This window comes from Ovis aries, chromosome 13, assembly GCF_016772045.2.
Source record: "Ovis aries strain OAR_USU_Benz2616 breed Rambouillet chromosome 13, ARS-UI_Ramb_v3.0, whole genome shotgun sequence".
NCBI classification, from domain to species: Eukaryota; Metazoa; Chordata; class Mammalia; order Artiodactyla; family Bovidae; genus Ovis; species Ovis aries.
The window spans coordinates 75,740,721-75,758,656 of record NC_056066.1 but is presented as its reverse complement, the minus strand read 5'-3'; the positions used below and the strand labels follow the sequence as shown (position 1 = coordinate 75,758,656).

Here is a 17,936-nt window from a genome sequence, read left to right as displayed (position 1 = left end):
CATGGGCTTTCTCGTGACCTTGAGGGTACTTCTTCCCTTTGTAACCTACACCCAGTTTACGGCACCAAGCTCAAGTGCGCATGGTGACATATTATTACACAGGGTTATACTTGGGTACCCATCCCCCAGATCAGGATGATTTTTTAAAACAGAAGTCAGATCATGCCCCTCTTCTGCTTTAAACTTTCCGGTGTCTTCTCTCACTGGATTTGGAGTAAGGTCCAAACTCCAACGAGATAAAAAGTCCGACAGCCAGTATGTATCAGTCCACTGCTGATGGATATTCGGTTGGTTTTCATTCTTTGCTATTATAGACAGTATTGTAGAAAATAACTCTACACAGAATATGCCCACTTACGTAAAAATATCTGTAGAGTCTCAGAAGTGGAATTACTGAGACAAACTTACAAATTGGATAAATGTGGCCAACTTTCCCTCCTTAGGAGCTGTACCAATTTCAGCTTCCTCAAGCAATGCACGAAGCCCCACAGCTCCACCGGAGCTGTGAGTCATAAAAACTTTCGAATTTTTGTCACTCTGATGTGAAAAATGGTATCTCAATATATCTGCATTTCTCTTATTATGAGTGAACTTGAGCATCTTTGTATACGTTGAAGAACCAGTTGTACTTTTAAAAAAAATACAAAAATATCTGTTCACGGCCTCTGATCATTTTTTATTTGGGTTGTTGGCCAAATATAGAAATAATAATTTATTTCTAGGAGCTTTTTATATATTAAGGGGGGATTAACGCTTGCTGTTGTCTGTGATTTGAATTTCAACGACTTTCATCTCATGTTTTTATTTTTACAATTGATTTGTGGCTGCTCTGGGTCTTCGTTGCCGCGAGGCCCTTTCTCTCGCTGGGGAGCGCGGGGGCTACTCTTGAGCTGTGGTGCACAGGCGTCTCGTAGCAGTGGCTTTTCTTGTTGTGGAGAACAGGCTGTAGGGCAAGTGGGCTTCAGTGTCTGGGGCTCCCGGGCTCAAGAGCACAGGCTCAGGAAGCTGTAGTGCACGGGTCTCGTTGCCCCTGGGCATGTAGAAACTTCCCAGACCAGGGATCGAACCAGCATTTCCTACATTGGCAGGTGGATTCTTTACCACTGAGCCACCAGGGAAGCCTTACTTACGTTTTTCAGTAAGTTTTTTAAGGTGGTCAAATTTCTCAATTTTTTTTTTTTTGCAAGCATAATGTCTTATTCAAATATGTCTCATTCAAATATGTGTCCGTTGTGCCTGGGACACTGCCAATGCATTGTAGCTACTCGATTAATATCTGATGGAAAAAATGTCCACTCACTTGAATGATTGATTTTCTGAGTAGACATCTGAGCCTGTGTGATATACTACTACTACTATTTATTATGTGCTATATATGTTGAGATGCTCTTGGCTGCAAATAACTAAGGAAGAACGAACTCAAAATATTTCAACCATCAGGACATTTTAATCTCACATAATAAATTTAACCTATCTTTCCTAAGCAGTTATCCTTCTAAGAATTAACCAGTGCTCAATCAATAGAAATCTTTGTTGAATCACTCCTGCCACATCTTTTACCCCAAGTGTGTGAATTATTGTCTATAAATGAAGCCAAGTTAGAGGAAACAGAGTCCAGGGATAGAGACAAAGAGACTGAATTAAAAAGAAACTAGAGACACTTGCTGAATTCTGCACTTGGGGTGTTGGTGGTGATGGGGTCTGAGATCACACATTTCTGAACCTTTCAGTCAAGTAGGCCAAAGACATCTCTTTTTTAAAAGCCACTTTGATGGTATTTATGCCGTTTGTGTAATTTCACTTTCATGGATTGGAGAAGGAAATGGCACCCCACTCCAGTGTTCTTGCCCGGAGAATCCCAGGGACGGGGGAGCCTGGTGGGCTGCCGTCTATGGGGTCGCACAGAGTCGGACAAGACTGAAGTGAATTAGTAGCAGCAGCGTGCCATTTGCAACTGAAAAATCCCCATGTTAGCTCTCTGATGTCTAAAGCCCTTGTGAAACAAATACCTTCAGCCCTGGAGGTTGACCTGAAGACTTCTTTGATTCTCTGTCCTTCTGCTGAGCTGGCCAGGAAGTTCTGGTGTCATGCTCAGACTTCCAGAAGGCCAAGGGCTTTTGTTTGGGAGTAATGCATAGTCCAGTTACTCTACTTCTTAGAGTGTTCCAGAGGGCTGCAAGATACTTTTGGATAAACAGTGAAGGCAAGCAGTCTGGGACTACTGAATCTTAGCTATCCATCCATCCGTCCATCCATGTATCCATCCATCTACCTACCATCCACCATCCATTCATCCATCCATCATCCAACATTCATTTATTGCCATCTCTCTTACAGAATGAGAGAGATAGTGTCTTTACCCACTGAGAGCTCCAAGTCATCTAGTTATCTAGAATTCAGAATGAAACACTCACTGACTGTGGACCGTCAGCACCAGCCTTCGACAGTCAGTCATCACAACAGAGAAGTAGTTGACCCCCTAGGCAGTTAATTTCAGGATTAAGGCACAGGTCTGTTTCACCCCAAACCTCTTTCTGTGTGGACAGCTGAGAGTCTACTATTAGCGCCGCTAACGGAAGCCTTTTAAAATAAAGTTTATTTTTTTATAAGTAAATTTACTCTTTGTTAAACTCGGAACAGAATTTTTCTTGACAGCAGTTTTTTTTTTCTTTTTTTAGTATTTGGAGGTGGACTATTTTATTATTGTTTTTCAAGTTATTGAAGTATAGTTGATTTACAGTGCTGCGCCAATCTCTGCAAGTCAGCAGAGTGCCTCAGTTATACACATAAACACATTCTTTTTTTACATTCTTTTGCATTACGGTTTATCACAGGAAACTGAATATTGTCCCCTGTGCTGCACATTAGGACCTTGTTGTTTATCCACTCTAAATGTAGTAGTTTGCATCTACCAACCCCAGATTCCCAGCCCGTCCCTCTCCCCTCCACCCCATCCCTCTCCCCTCCACCCCACCCTTGGCAACCACAACTCTGTTCTCAATCTGATGGCAGGTTGTGATGGTGGCTGGAAGGGAAGGGTGGATAGCACGTGATCACAAGTGGGGACCTAAGTGGCCAGGGTGTCGATGGGAAAACAGGGAGGATCTGGGAGTGTTCACATCACTGACTGCCTGGTGGCTCTGCTCCAGTCACTCTTGCTTCTCCAGCCAGAAGTCAATTCATCCAGCACATCTCCTCCACTCATTAGAAGAAACCTAAGTTGGCAGATTATAGTGAGGTTGACCCATGTTTTCAGCAGCTAACGCTGGGGATTCTTTACCTCCATTTAACCATCTGTCCATCTAACCATTATACCATTCTTGCAATCACGTATCCAACCATCACAGTATTACTGTCAATCACTCATCAACCAGTAGTCATTCTATCCAATTACTCATTCAAATACTCATCCATCCATTTAGCCACTCATTCACCTAGTTAACCATCTATCCATCTTTCCATCTCACCATGCAGCCATCCATTCATCCAGACAAGCATCCACCCATCCATCTCACCATCTGGTCATCAATTCAGTTCTCTCTCCAATCATCCAACCACTCATAATCTATGTAACCATCTATCTAGTCATCCCAAGAGTTATCCACCCATTTATTCATCCATTCTCCAACCAGCCACCTACCCACCCAACTATTTAAACATCTATTCATCCATTTTTACAAATATTCCATTCACCCAGCCAATTGCCTTACTATGATTTCAGTTATACTTCCATCCTTCTTTCTGCCTCATCTATAGTTCAGTTCAATCGCTCAGTTGTGTCTGACTCTTTGCGACCCCATGGACTGCAGCATGCCAGGCTTCCTTGTCCATCACCAACTCCCGGAACTTGCTCAAACTCATGCCCATTGAGTCAGTGATGCCATCCAACCATCTCATGTCTGTCATCCCTGTCTCCTGCCTTCTGTCTTTCCCAGCATCAGGGTCTTTTCCAATGAGTCAGTTCTTCGCATCAGGTGGCCAGAGTATTGGAGTTTCAGCTTCACCATCAGTCCTTCCAGTGAACACTCAGGACTGATATCCTTTAGGATGGACTGGTTGCAGTCCATGGGACTCTCAAGAGTCTTCTCCAACACCACAGTTCAAAGGTGTCAATTCTTTGGCGCTCGGCTTTCTTTATGGTCCAACTCTCATGTCCATACATGACCACTGGGAAAACCACAGCTTTGACTAGGCGGACAAATAATGTCTCTGCTTTTTAATATGCTGTGTCGGTTTGATATAGGAACCTCATCTATAATGGGATTCCAATTAGTGTTAGCATCCACTCTGTGGATTGATTCCAAGAACATCATTCCATGCTTGATTTTGGGGGAAACAGAGATGAAACAAACAGCACCTGCCCCCAGGGAGCTCAGCGCCTAGAGGAGTCTATCTCATTGTTGGTGATGGCTTCCTACGTATCAGGTTCCAGCTCTGGGACTCCAGTCATCAGGTCGTTTTCCCATCTCCACTGACATGGATGCCAGCCAATTGAAGACCCTGGATTTCACCCACATGAATAGAGGGAGGAGCTTATACTTAGGCTTAGCATCCAAGCAAATGGATCCAGGCTCTGCTGGGAACTCTGTGGGCAGCAACTGAGCTCAAGATGCCCTTGCAACTCCTCTGGATGTCTCTTCCTGTTTCTTACACCGAATCCTCGGTTCATCCCCTGGAAAACAAACTCCTACCATTGGCAAGGAGATTAGTTCTACTTCCATAGCACCCCCCAAATTCTTTTAGTAGTAGCTCACTGATTCCTTCTTTAGGGAACCAGCTCTCTCCAACTTTCTGCTCGTGAGAGGTTTTACCCTAAATCCAGCTCCATGGGTAGCTCATGACTCAGGTTTGGCCAATGAGACACAATCCTGGGGCTCTTGTTGGAACCTCAAGGCAGAAGCAGCTCTTTCTACTGGTGTGGTTTTGCTGAAAGATTCTTGGAGCCATTTTTGCCACAACAGGGAAGAGCCTGCCTGAGAAGTAAAACCACCCAGGAGAAAGTCACTTGACCACCAGGACCCATGCTTGCTTTTGGGGGAAATGGAGAGGAAACAAACAGCACCTGCCTCTAGGGAGTCAGAGCCCATCTCACTGTTGGTGATGGCTTTCTGTGTATCAGATTCTAGCTCTGAAACTCCAATCATCAGGTCGTTTTCCCATCTCCACTATAGGATCCAGCTATGCCTGAAGACATATATGGACTAAAGTTCCTGGAGACGCTTTGTTTTTGGCTTAAGCCAATTTGAGTTGGATTTTATACTTCTGCAACGAAAGAGGAAAAGACCAACATATTCAGAAGCCGCAAACGTGGTCATCAAGTAGTGACACCCTACCCCACTTCAAAATGTAAACGTGGTTTTATTTAATGCCTCTTTCCGTCGCAAAATACCACCTCCTCCCCAGGGTCCCCTCTTCCCAGAAAACAAGATGGCGGTATAAGGCACGCGCACCGTCCACATGATGTCAGGTTAGGTTCTTAAAAACAAAATAAGCAACAGTCTTCCCCACAGCCCCGAATCGCCTCCTTCACTAGTCCCCCCAAAGCACGACTCGGAGCAGAGAGGCTTCAATTAGAACTGTGCACCGCCAAACATGCCAGCTGAGAAAACAAAAACACCAACAGCTAAGAAAACCAACACAGGTACAAGAGCATAATAGCGGAGTAATGAGATTAGTCCATAAATTAAAGTGGAAAAAAAAAAAAAAAAGCCTGTTCCCTTCTCATCACCGGCCCTCCCCCGAATCAGCAATTCCTTGCTTTTGTTCTGTGAGTCTTGCCGAACAGTCTGGACTCTGAGCCACCCCTCTTCCCCAAAGTTAAATATTCCAAAGCCACTGCTGGGTGCCCTGTTTCTCAGGACCCGCGTTGGCACTGAAAGGACAACTTCTGAAGTGGTCACTGGACACCTCTTGGCTGGAGGGACCCTGCCTGGTGTCCAGCATCTGGCGGGGGCTGCGGGGAAAGCCGGGGGCCTGGGCTGGTGGGCTGCATCTCTGACGGCAGGTGGCGAGGCTGCGGGTGCTGCTATAAATACTCCAGCTCCAGGGCGTGCCTCAGCGCCTCCAGGTCCGCGTGGCAGGATATCCTCCAGAAAGGCATGTTGTGCTGGAACACAGAATCGCAGACACATGGTTACGGCTCTACTGGCACCTCCTGCAGCCCCGCTGGGCCCCATGCCTGTGGTGAGAGCCTTAGGAGAAGTCACCAAATCAACACACCATGGTGGACCCCCAGCCTCCCGCCGATGTGATCAGTACCCACCGGTCTGGTCATCCTTTCTACTTCTTTGGAGCCTGTTATTTATTTATTTATTGGCTTTGCCCAATGTCCTGGGGAAATCTTTTCCCCAACAGCGATGGAACCTGTGCCCCCTGTACTGGGAGTGTGGAGTTTAATCCCTGGACTACCAGGGGAGTCCCCTTCTGACACCTTATCCTGCACTGTCTGACGTGTGGACTGGCTGACCCCTTTCCCCTCCGTTGGGACCGCCGCTGTGGTCTTGATGTGCCGAAAGTGATGGTCATTCAGCTGTGTCTGACTCTGCGACTCCATGGACTATAGCCTGTCAGGCTCCTCTGTCCATGGAATTCCCCAGGTAAGAATACTGGAGTGGGTTGCCATTCCCTTTTCCAGGGGATCTTCACGACCCAAGGATCAAACCTGAGTCTCCTGCACTGCGGCAGACTCTTTACCGTCTGAGCCACCAGGGAAGTGGTGTACAGACATGGCATCAAATCACACAGCAGGAAAGCAATTCCGTCTTAAAAACGTGTTCTCCATCACGATACTTCAGATAGAAAGTCTTGGCCAGATGCTATAGCGTCTTCAACCCCTCCCTGACACTCACTAATTTCCACGTGAACAGACAGGGCTGGTCCCAGAGACGGTTTTTATCTTTTCTTTACAGCAGGTGATGCTTGCTCTGTGTTACTGTCATGCAGTGAGGTTTTTCATTTTAAACATAAGTGCGCTGACTGAAAGGGAAACACGAAGTAGATAACAGGACAGGCAGCATGCAGATACGGCAGAAGTAACTGGCGTAAAAGAAGTGCTGTGTTGGTTACGGAAAGAAATCAGTCATGGGAAAGGAGAAATCTGTGAAATACTTCCATAGTGTGAAGGTTAAATGTTTAAGATTGTCCTTGTCAAAGCTCTGTTCTACCTTCGTTAGCTGGGTGACCTTAAGTGATTTACTCTGCTGCTTGTCTGAAAAATGGGGATAACACTTGCTGTATACCATGTCTATCTTGTTTTACAAGTGAGGGGACTGAAGCACACGGAGATTCTGTCTGACTCCAGAGAAAAAAACTTGACTGCATGTTCATCACCAGAAAATGTAACCACTGACTAAAGCTGATGCCTGTCCGACAGCCATCCTCCTCCTTCCTGCTTCCAGAACCCTGAATTTGGCAGCACTATGCCAGAGAGATAAGTAAGGGGTGAATTATGATTATATAAATGAGCTATGACAACCCAGACCCAGTTTGTCAGCGATTTGTCCTGTATCCCTCTTGACTTGTGAGCCACCGAAGCCAAGGAGGAAGTTGGCTGGGGGCGTCTGGGAAAGATTTTCCTCATGGTTAGAGAGAAGCACCCCAAAACTCTTTTCTCCTTACTTTTCCTTTTCATTTGAATGCTGGCATGTTAGTACGTGATGTCTGGAGCTGTGGCAGTGATTTTGAGATCATGAGGCAACACAGCAGAAATGAAAAAAGCCAAAGATGATTAGAAAGGTAGAGCAAAATGATGGAAAGGGATACTTGGCGAATTTTTGGACCTACTGAAACAACCTAGGGTACACCTACTTCTAATCTTGTTAGGTGAGCAGGTGTTTAAGTCTTCATTACAGCTAAAAGATACTGAGCCTCCTCAAGACAGTCAGTGACCTTCAGTTATTTACTGAGTGAACAGGGGATGCTTGATGAACATATATGAATGCCCCCAGTTCCGTGGTACATCTGCTGCCTTGTGAGGTTTTTTGCCCACAGGGTAGAAACTATACAAGTGTCCTTTTGGTTCCAGGAGCACAATAAACCCTTTCTTGCCTCTGGAGGCTCTGCACTTTTGATAGCTGGGTCAGGGCAGGCGTCTCTGGAGGGGTGACATTTAAGTAGGCCCCAGAGAATGGGAAGGCAGGGGCCATGCAAATATTGGAGGAAAGTAGTCAAGGCTGAAGACACAGCAAGCGCAAAAGCCCTGAGGAGGGTCTGAGCTTGGAAAGTCCTATTCACTGCTCTTGCCTCTTGGCCCACAGTGGGCACTGAATATTCGTGGAATGAAAGAAAAAAAGGAAGGGAGGGAGAAGAAGAGGGAAGGAGAGTTTCTCACAGCAAAGTTCTCAATGGACACATCCTTTTCTCTTTTGCCCAAAGAAAGCAAAAAATGATCCATCGTGGGCAACAGATGCCATCTCGTTAATGCCTTTCAGCTTCCCCATCCTCCTCCCTTCAGCCTGGCTGAGCCTTTCATTCTCTGCAAAGATGGATGTTGGTGGCTGCCTGGCCAATCCAGTCCCTCCTTAAACAATGTAATTTATTTTTCTGGGAGGAAATGAGCCAAGGGGAAGAGACTGTCTCAGCAGCCTCCCTCGCAGGCCTGGTGGCTGCAGAGCCCGGGTGGATTTATCACTTGTGGAGAGGTGGAGACAAATGACCCACTAAAATGGAGACATTAACAACACTGTCAGCTGAAACAGCTGAAGCCCCCTGTCCTGTCGCTGTATTTCACACTGCTCAGGTGTCCAGCGGCCTGGGCTAATGAGGCCCATCCATCAGGCCAGGAGAGCTGCTGGCGCACAGAGCTGCTCATTAACGGGCTGGGGCTGCTGCTTCAGACACTGGTGGGAATTTTCAGGGGAGCTTGGCGTATGGGGGTGGTGTGCCCTAGTCTTCTTTGGTGGACTCCACTCTCTTCTGACCAGCTTGGGGGTGCGGAACGACAGTGTTTGAAACTCCTAAGTCCACCTCCTTCCTACCAGGTGTTTGGCACAAAATACATAGCAGTTTACATGTGCCAGCTTGTGACCTTAAGTAAATTAATTAACCTCTCTGAGTCTCAAACATGTCCTCTATAAAATGAAGTGGGATGGTACCCACTTTGTGAGGGGAGGGGCTTGGAGGATTAAATAAAATGATGACATCAGTAATAAAGAGTAGTGGGTAACCAACCTGGACAGCATATTAAAAAGCAGAGACATTACCAACAAAGGTCTGTCTGGTCAAAGCTATGGTTTTTCCAGTGGTCATGTATGGGTATGAGAGTTGGACTGTGAAGAAAGCTGAGCGCCAAAGAATTGATGGTTTTTGAACTGTGGTGTTGGAGAAGACTCTTGAGAGTCCCTTGGACTACAAGGAGATCCAACCAGTCCATCCTAAAGGAGATCAGTCCTGAATATTCATTGGAAGGGCTGATGCTAAAGCTGAAATTCCAATACTTCGGCCACCTCATGCAGACTCATTGGAAAAGACCCTGAGGCTGGGAAAGATTGAAGGCAGGAGGAAAAGGGGACGACAGAGGATGAGATGGTTGGATGGCATCACTGAAGCAATGGACATGGGTTTGAGTAAACTCCGGGAGTTGGTGATGGACAGGGAGGCCTGGCGTGCTGCAGTCCATGGGGTCGCAGAGTTAGACACGACTGAGCAATTGAACTGAACTGAAGGCTGGGATGAGTTACAGCCCCGCCATCTGCTGGCTGTGATGGAGACTGCTGGCTGGCTCCCTACATTCACTCTCCCCTTCTCTCTCAGAAAATGTTCCTGCCTTGCTTTCTTCCTTTGTTTCTTTCCTTGCTAGGCAGGAGTGGCTGAGAATCAGGCCACATCTTCCAGCTCACTCTGTGGCAAGGTGTGACTTCCTGACTCAAAAGTCTGGCCAATAGGATTTGAGCAGCCGTGATGTCACCTGCACCCGTTGTGCTCTTAAAGGGCCGGGAAGTCCTCCCCTCGCCTCTCCCCTTGATTTTCCTGGTGCGGGGAGTGCAGACGTGGAGGGGGAGAGAAGCTGTCGTGGACTGTGTGGTAAGAGAAGTTCTGGGACTGGCAGAGCAACGAGACGGAAGGGGCCTGGGCCCCCGGTGCCGCCCCCGCCCTGTGGACAGCGAACGGGAGAAAGAGACGGCTTTCCGCTGTTGAAGCTGCCGGCCGGCATCTCTGGTGTCGCAAACGCCACTGAACAAAACCTGGCCCCGCTGGGGACTACCTCACCCACTCCCTCGGCCTGGATTCAGTGACACACTTGCTCCTGTGGACTTTGCCCAAACGAGACACTGGGGTGAGTTTTTGTTACGTGGGCAGATTTTGTTTTTTTTTTTTTCTTATTTAAGCTCTTTTATTGCGAAGTTGCTCAGTCGTGTGCGACTCTGTGCAGTCCCATGGACATTAGCTTAGCAGGCTCCTCCATCCGTGGAATTTTCCAGGGAAGAGTAGTGGAGTAGCTTGCCATTTCCTTCCGGGATTTGAACCCTGGTCTCCCACATTGCAGGCAGACACTTTACCCTCTGAGCCACCAGGGAAGCCCAAGCTATTTTATTAGGTACTTGCAAGTTGTATGGATGTGAGAGTTGGACTGTGAAGAAGGCTGAGTGCCGAAGAATTGATGCTTTTGAACTGTGGTGTTGGAGAAGACTCCTGAGAGTCCCTTGGACTGCAAGGAGGTCCAACCAGTCCATCCTAAAGGAGATCAGTCCTGGGTGTTCATTGGAAGGACTGATGCTAAAGCTGAAACTCCAATACTTTGGCCACCTCATGCGAAGAGTTGACTCATTGGAAAAGACCCTGATGTTGGGAGGGATCGGGGGCAGGAGGAGAAGGGGACGACAGAGGATGAGATGGCTGGATGGCATCACCAACTCAATGGACATGAGTTTGAGTGAACTCCAGGAGTTGGTGATGGACAGGGAGGCCTGGCGTGCTGCGGTTCATGGGGTCGCAAAGAGTCAGACATGACTGAGCAACTGAAGTTTAGCTCAAATGAATACTTTTATATTTCTAATTTTTTAGTAATGATTTTCACCTTAAGATCCATTTGCTTGATATCCATATAGCTGCACTGGCTTTCATTGTTAGTATACATATGAACACCTTTTCTGTATTTTTCAACTGTTCTCTATATTAGGAATCTTTCACATTCAGCCAGCATTTTTGTTTTTTTTAACTGTCAGAAAGTCACTGACTTTGTGCTTCATTCCCATTTATTGTGATGACATTTGGCTTTTTTGACATCAGTTTACTTTGTGTCTTCTATTTGTCAGACTTCTCCTGTTTTCTTTTATAAACTTCTTTGCCTTGTTTTTTAAAATTTATTTATCTTTGGCCACGTCGGGTCTTCATTGCCATGACGGCTTCTCTCTAGCTGAAGGGGGCAGGGGCCACTCTTCAGGTGTGGAGTTCAGGCTTCTCATTGCAGCAGCTTCTATTGTTGTCGACCACAGACTCAGGGCAAGTGGACTCAGTAGGTAAGGCTCCCGCGCTAGGACATGGCCTCAACAGTTTTGATGCACAGGCTCAGTTGCTCCATGGCGTGTGGGATCCTCCCGGACCAGGGATCAAACCTGCGTTTCCTGCACTGGCAGGTAGATTCTTTACCACTGAGCCACCAGGGAAACCCCCTCTTCTTTGCTTACTTTGAATTAGATTCTTTGCTCATTCCATCTTCCCCCTTTGTTATGTGCAAATTCGGACTCCTATTTTCTCTGCTGGCTCCCCTGGAGAGAGACCCTCCTCTGAATTTCTGAAGATGGATTTAGCTTTCTCCTGCAGCCCCAGGGAGTAGTAACCGTATCCGCTTTGGGCTATTGAGGGCTAACTCTGCACGGTTCCTCTGCTGGCCCCCTTGGTGTCTGTTCTCTGCAGGTGTGATGGATTAAAAAGGCAGCTCAGAGAGGGCTGCCACTGGCTGAAGGCCACACAGCCAACAATGGCAGAGCTGGGATTTAGGGCAAAATACGCTCCCCTGGCCACCTGTTTCTGTGAGAGCCAGGTGGCTGTAGGGTGAGGCGAGGGAGGCGCCTGGGACACAGAGTTGAAAGAGGCACCTCCAGGACTCCCCTGGAGGTCCAGGGGTTAAGACTGCGCTTCCACTGCAGGGGGCGTGGGTTTGATCCCTGGCTGGAGAACTAAGATCTCAAAAGAAAAAAAAAAAAAGGACTCCTTTAGTTTATCAAGAGGCATCTCTGTCAGCTCCCCCTCCTCCTGGCTCTCTAAGGGAGGGCAACCCTAGACTGGCAGTTCTCAAAGCAGCAGGCTGCCCCCTAGGAGTGACTGTGTGAGTTTTGACTGTTGTCACGACTGGGGGGCACTACACGTGGGGCAGGTGCCTGCTTCATCCCACACACCTTAGACTTGAATGATTTTCAAATGTTCTGCCAGATATTTAAGTACAAACCCATTCATAATAACCGGAGTGGAGACCCTTAACTCCACTTTGTCACATAAATAGAGTACCTTTCACATGCTTTTAATAAACATTTTCCAGGGCTGCAATTACTGTGTGAACTGGGGAAGGCTGTATTCTGGTTTACTCCGAGCCTAACCATGGGTTGCCCTGCGGTTTGGAGCAATCACGTGATGGCTGCAGCAGCTCGATGGCTTTATGAGTGGCCGAGGCTGTGCACGCGTGTCCCCCTGCATTTGCTGGGCTGCATCCTCAGTGGCAGCACTTCTGGGTGCAAGGCTCTGTGCTCAAACGTTTCCCTACTGGAGCACACGTTATTGTGAGTATAAATACATGTGCTCAGTCGTGTCCAGCTCTTTACGACCCTATACACTGTAGCCCGCCAGGCTCCTCTGTGCATGGGATTCTCCAGGCAAGAATACCAGAATGGGTTGCCGTGCCCTCCTCCAGGGGACCTTCCTGACCTAGGGATCGACCTCGTGTCTCTCATGCCTCCTGCATTAGCAGGTGGATTCTTTACCACTATCGCCACCTGAGGAATCCTTGAGTACAAGTGACTTTCCCTTATTTCTTTTTTTTTTCAATTTTTATTTTTACTTTAGCCCTTATTTCTTAAAAACATTTCTTTTGATGTGGACCATTTTTAAACTCTTTATTGAATCTGTTACCATACTGCTGCTGCTTTATGTTTCGGTCTTGAGACATGTGGGATCTTAGCCCCCTGTGGATAGAACCTGCGCCCTCTTGCACTGGAAGGCAAAGTCTTAACCCCTGGACCACCAGGGAGGCCCTGCCCTTATTTCTCTCTGTATCACTGGATGTTGATCTCCAGGACACTATGGTTTTTTTTTTTTCTTTTTTAAAAAATTTCTGGGGCAGGCCATTTTGGTTTTAAGGGAGTTTTATTATCCATTAGTATTTCATTTCAGGATAGTAAATGATCATTTCAAAACATCTGCTCAGTCAGTTCAGTCGCTCAGTCTAGTCTGACTCTTTGTGACCCCATGGACTGCAGCACACCAGGCCTCCCTGTCCATCACCAACTCCCGGAGTTTACTCAAACTCATGTCCATTGAGTCGGTGATGCCATCCACTCATCTCATCCTCTGTCGTCCCCTTCTCCTTCTGCCTTCAATCTTTCCCAACATCAGGGTCTTTTCAAATGAGATGCTTACTCCTTGGAAGGAAAGTTATGACCAACCTAGACAGCATATTAAAAAGCACAGACATTACTTTGCCAACAAAGGTCCATCTAGTCAAGGCTATGGTTTTCCCAGTAGTCATGTATGGATGTGAGAGTTGGACTATAAGGAAAGCTGAGTGCCGAAGAATTGATGCAACTGTGGTGTTGGAGAAGACTCCTGAGAGTCCCATGGACTGCAAGGAGATCCAACCAGTCCATCCTAAAGGAGATCAGTCCTGAATATTCATTGGAAGGACTGACGTTGAAGCTGAAACTCCAGTACTTTGGCCACCTGATGCGAAGAGCTGACTCATTTGAAGACGTTTGAAAACATCTGCTACACTGCCCTAAGAAACACCCCTTGACAAGAGAAGGCCAGTAAACAGCAGCGACTGCTTCATGGACTTCCTTGTCATTCTCTAGGTGAGAACCAGAGGGCAGGTAGGGAGGTGTCCACAACCAGGGGCCTAAGCAGGTTCTCAATCTGCTTCTATCAAAGTTAAAGTTTATTTTGATCGCTGTCACATGCTTGGGCAGAAGTTCTTCTCAGTTAGGTCTGAACTTGGAAAAGGGGCTCTAGACTCCCCCTCCCACCCCAGCAGTGGGGTTCAGGTAGGTTCACCAGAGACCAGCTCTTGACCTGGCACACTGGTCCTGGATTCATGTGATAATTCATGAGGTTCACACCACTGTTTTGGTCATGTCCTGATATATCATCCATATCAGTGAGCTCACTTGCTCAGTTGTGTCCGACTCTTTGTGACCCTATGGACTGCAGCATGCCAGGCTTCCCTGTCCATCACCAACTCCCAGAGCTTGCTTCAACACATATACATTGAGTCGGTGATGCCATCCAACCATCTCATCCTCTGTCGTCCCCTTCTCCTGCCTTCAATCTTTCCCAGCATCAGGGTCTTTTCCAATGAGTCAGCTCTTTACATCAGGTGGCCAAAGTATTGGAGTTTCAGCTTCAACATCAGTCCTTCCAATGAACACCTAGGACTGATCTCCTTTAGGATAGACTGTTTGGATCTCCTTGCAGTCCAAGGGACTCTCAGGAGTCTTCTCTGACACCACAGTTCAAAAGCATCAATTCTTCGGTGCTCTGCTTTTTTCATGGTCACCCTGATAGCTATGATTAATATTTTCTCCTCTAAATCAAATGTAAGCCGTGCTGTGTGGTGTGTGGATCTCACTTCCCTGACCAGGGATCAAACCTGGGTCCCTGCATTGGGAGTGTGGCGTCTTAGCCACTGGGAGGGCCAGTGGTAAGGACAGCCACGTAAAGAAGGCCCTCAAAGTCAGTTCATTTTTAAAGTTAAAGAAATCTGCTTTAAAAAGAGGTACTCAGAGTAAAAACTGAAGTCCCTCTGAAGGCCCAAGGCACCTCCATGACCACACCTCCCTGACCCACCCTGCCCTTTGCTTGGTGCATCCCTGAGGCTCTCTGCAGGAAACTCCAGCCTTCGGACCTTTGAACTCCTTGGTTCCTCTCCTGAAATTCCCTCACTCTGATGCTCACTGCATCAGAGGGAAAAGTTACTTTTGAACTGTGGTGTTGGAAAAGACTCCGGAGAGTCCCTTGGACTGCAAGGAGATCCAACCAGTCCATCCTGAAGGAGATCAGTCCTGAATATTCATTGGAAGGACTGATGCTGAAACTGAAACTCCAATACTCTGGCCACCTGATGCAAAGAATGGACTCATTAGAAAAGACCCTGATGCTTTAAAGATTGAAGGCGGGAGGACTTCAGGGGATGACAGAGGAAGAGGTGGTTGGATGGTGTCACTGACTCGCTGGACATGAGTCTGAGTAAACTCCGGGAGCTGGTGATGGATAGGGAGGCCTGGTGTGCTGCAGTCCATGGGGTCGCAAAGAGTCGGACATGACTGAGCGACTGAACTAAGGGATGCTCACTTGGCTTACTTCCTCTCCTCCCACATCTGCTCGGCCGTCACCTCGCAGCCAGGCCGGCCTTGATCACCACATACACTCCCAGCCTGCCCACCCCTAGCACCGCCTCTGTTCTCCACTCCCCACTTCGCTCTCCTCCCAAGCTCTGGCGATCATCTGACATGTTTGTTACACTTAAGGTGCTGACTGCTTGTTCCCAGGCTGTGAGCTGAGTGAGGGGTGAGATGACCTGTGTGTTCTGCTCACTGCCCAGGCATAGCGCCTGCAAGAGAGGCTGGCACACAGTAGGTGCTCAGCTAATGACTAGAGGGGATAAGGCCTTGGAGGAGGAATATGGAGAGCTGGGGGAGGGAAGTGCAGGCAGGCCTCACTGAGCTGGAAGGTGGGAGTGGGAGCTGGGAGGGAAAGCCTCCTCTGGAGGGAGGCTGAGGCTGGAAAAGGACGAGTCTGGAAGAGCAAGGGGAGGAGCAAGGAAGGAAAAGGGAGGAGCCTTCCAGGAGGCTGGACCGGTATATGCAAAGCCTACTAAGCTTCCCCTCTTCCGAGCCCCTGTCTCAGGACCTTCCATCTTCTTGTGGGTTTCATCCGCTGAGACCCTAAACATTTTTGCATTTCCTTAGAATCTGTTTCTGAGGCAGGAAGGGGGAAGCCAGGTCCCCCAAATTAAGCTCTGTGACATTAACAATCCACTTTCCAGGCCTCTGGGTGGGGGGGTGGCAGGCTCTCTGGGATGCTGTTGACAGGTCCAGACCCCGGACTTTAGCAGCTGTTTCTTTTCCAAGAACAGAGCTGCGGCCACCAGAACCCCTCTGCCTGTCTCCTCATGGGCCTGAGATCACAAAAGCGGGATTTTCTTTTTCATTAGCTTAATGCTGTCTTTATTAACTGGGAAGGGTTCCTGGAACATATGATCAGTGAGTATTAAATAAAACACACACACGTGCACCAGCTCCCCCACCAGCCTGCCCTGACGGAGGGTCTCTGGGCTCCTGAGCAGTTGTCCCAGAAACAACGCAAGGCCACCAGGGGCGGCAGCCAAAGGCACGGAGGGGGGTTTGCAGAAGGAAGTGACTCAGGATGCTTCTGCGGTTTCTGAGTGGGCGTGGACCTGCGACCAAGGAGCCTGGAAAGGAGACAGGCTCAACAGAGGAGGGGGAAGCGCCCTGAGAGCTGCGTGGAGGAAGTACCTTTTTGGCTCCCTGCTCCTCTTCCACACCATCGCCGATCACGATGTAGACGGCCTTTCTGCCGAACCTCTGCATTATCCTCTCGAAGCAGCTCTCCTTCCCTGCATGCACAGAAGGAAAGGAGGATGCTCGGTGAGGACCCGGGGCTGCAGTGAATAATCACCGCTAATTAAGAGCTTACTTCGTGCAGCCGTCTTCCTAAGGACCTGGGATGAATCATTTCATCCTCGAGCAAACCTGGAGGTGTCCCTGTCCCCAGGCGACGGGATGACAAGCCAGAGGCCCAGAGTGGTTAAGAGGCTGGTCCACGGGGACCCAGCAGAAAGGCAGAACAGGGGTTTGAAACACACTCTGATGTCTGTGCAGCTGTCTGGTGTAAGAGCGATGGACCCGTTTTACAAGTTAGACGTGAAGCCCCGAGAGGTGAGGCGACCTGCCCAGGGTCCCAGGGTTAGGAAGCGGAAGCGTCGGGCTTCACGTGTCCGAGGGTGGGCAGCCCGGTGCCAGAGTGGCGCTCGTGCGATTCCCGTTTGTTTTTCTCTTGCTTTGTGTAGATGTTCTTGTCATGTTTTCCTTCGTCCCAGGGGGCCAGGTAGTAGCATCAATCCTGGCACACTGAATTCAGATCTTAGCTCATCCTGACCTGGTCGGCAAGTTTAGGAACTACCATCATAACGAGAAGCGTGCTAATAGTGACAGCTGTGACTCTCTGCTGGCGCCTGCTGAGCACTTCACCTCTATCAGCGTTTCTCAGCCTTGGTGCTCCTGACGTTTAGGGCTGGCTAATTTCTTTGCCGCCCTGAGCACTGAAGGACATCCAGTGCCATCTCTGGTCTAGAATGTTAGTAAAGGCTCTGTCCTAAGGAAATGCTTCCAAAGTATATATTATATATTGATTTCTTCTCCAGAAAAAAAAAACACAGGTAAAAATGTCTCATCAAAAACATCTTAACTAGATTTTGTATTATTATACATTTTTAGGTGATACACACACACACACACACACACAAATCAAGACACAGTGCCCTCTACCCCTACCCCAGAAAAACCAGTATTACTTGTCCTGATGACAAATGCTGCTGTTCATTTCTAGTTACTGAATTCTCTTATCTGATGAAAGCTCTGAGCCTAAGGTGTTTTATCTGTTAATAAGGGGGATTAGCAAATATGAAAGAGTTGTTGAAACAGGATAACACTAAATTGAGACACTCTTCTTGAAAGAGCATTAAAAAAATCGACAGTCTTCTGTGTGGTTCA

The 17,936-nt window shown here is 48.0% G+C and overlaps 1 protein-coding gene across 3 annotated transcripts in view; it reads right to left on the bottom strand.

Annotated features, from left to right (window-relative positions):
- Nucleotides 1–5,338: 5,338 nt before the first annotated feature.
- The window catches only part of EYA2 (EYA transcriptional coactivator and phosphatase 2), a 259,545-nt gene continuing 246,947 nt past the window's right edge, over nt 5,339–17,936 (bottom strand). For all 3 annotated transcript variants that reach the window (XM_060397087.1, XM_027977274.2, XM_042230227.1), the window contains 2 exons: nt 16,680–16,780; nt 5,339–6,106 (listed from right to left, as the gene is read on the bottom strand). In XM_060397087.1, coding sequence (XP_060253070.1) covers nt 6,026–6,106; nt 16,680–16,780 — 182 coding nt within the window. In that variant the 3' untranslated portion in view covers nt 5,339–6,025. The remainder of the gene's footprint in view (nt 6,107–16,679; nt 16,781–17,936) is intronic.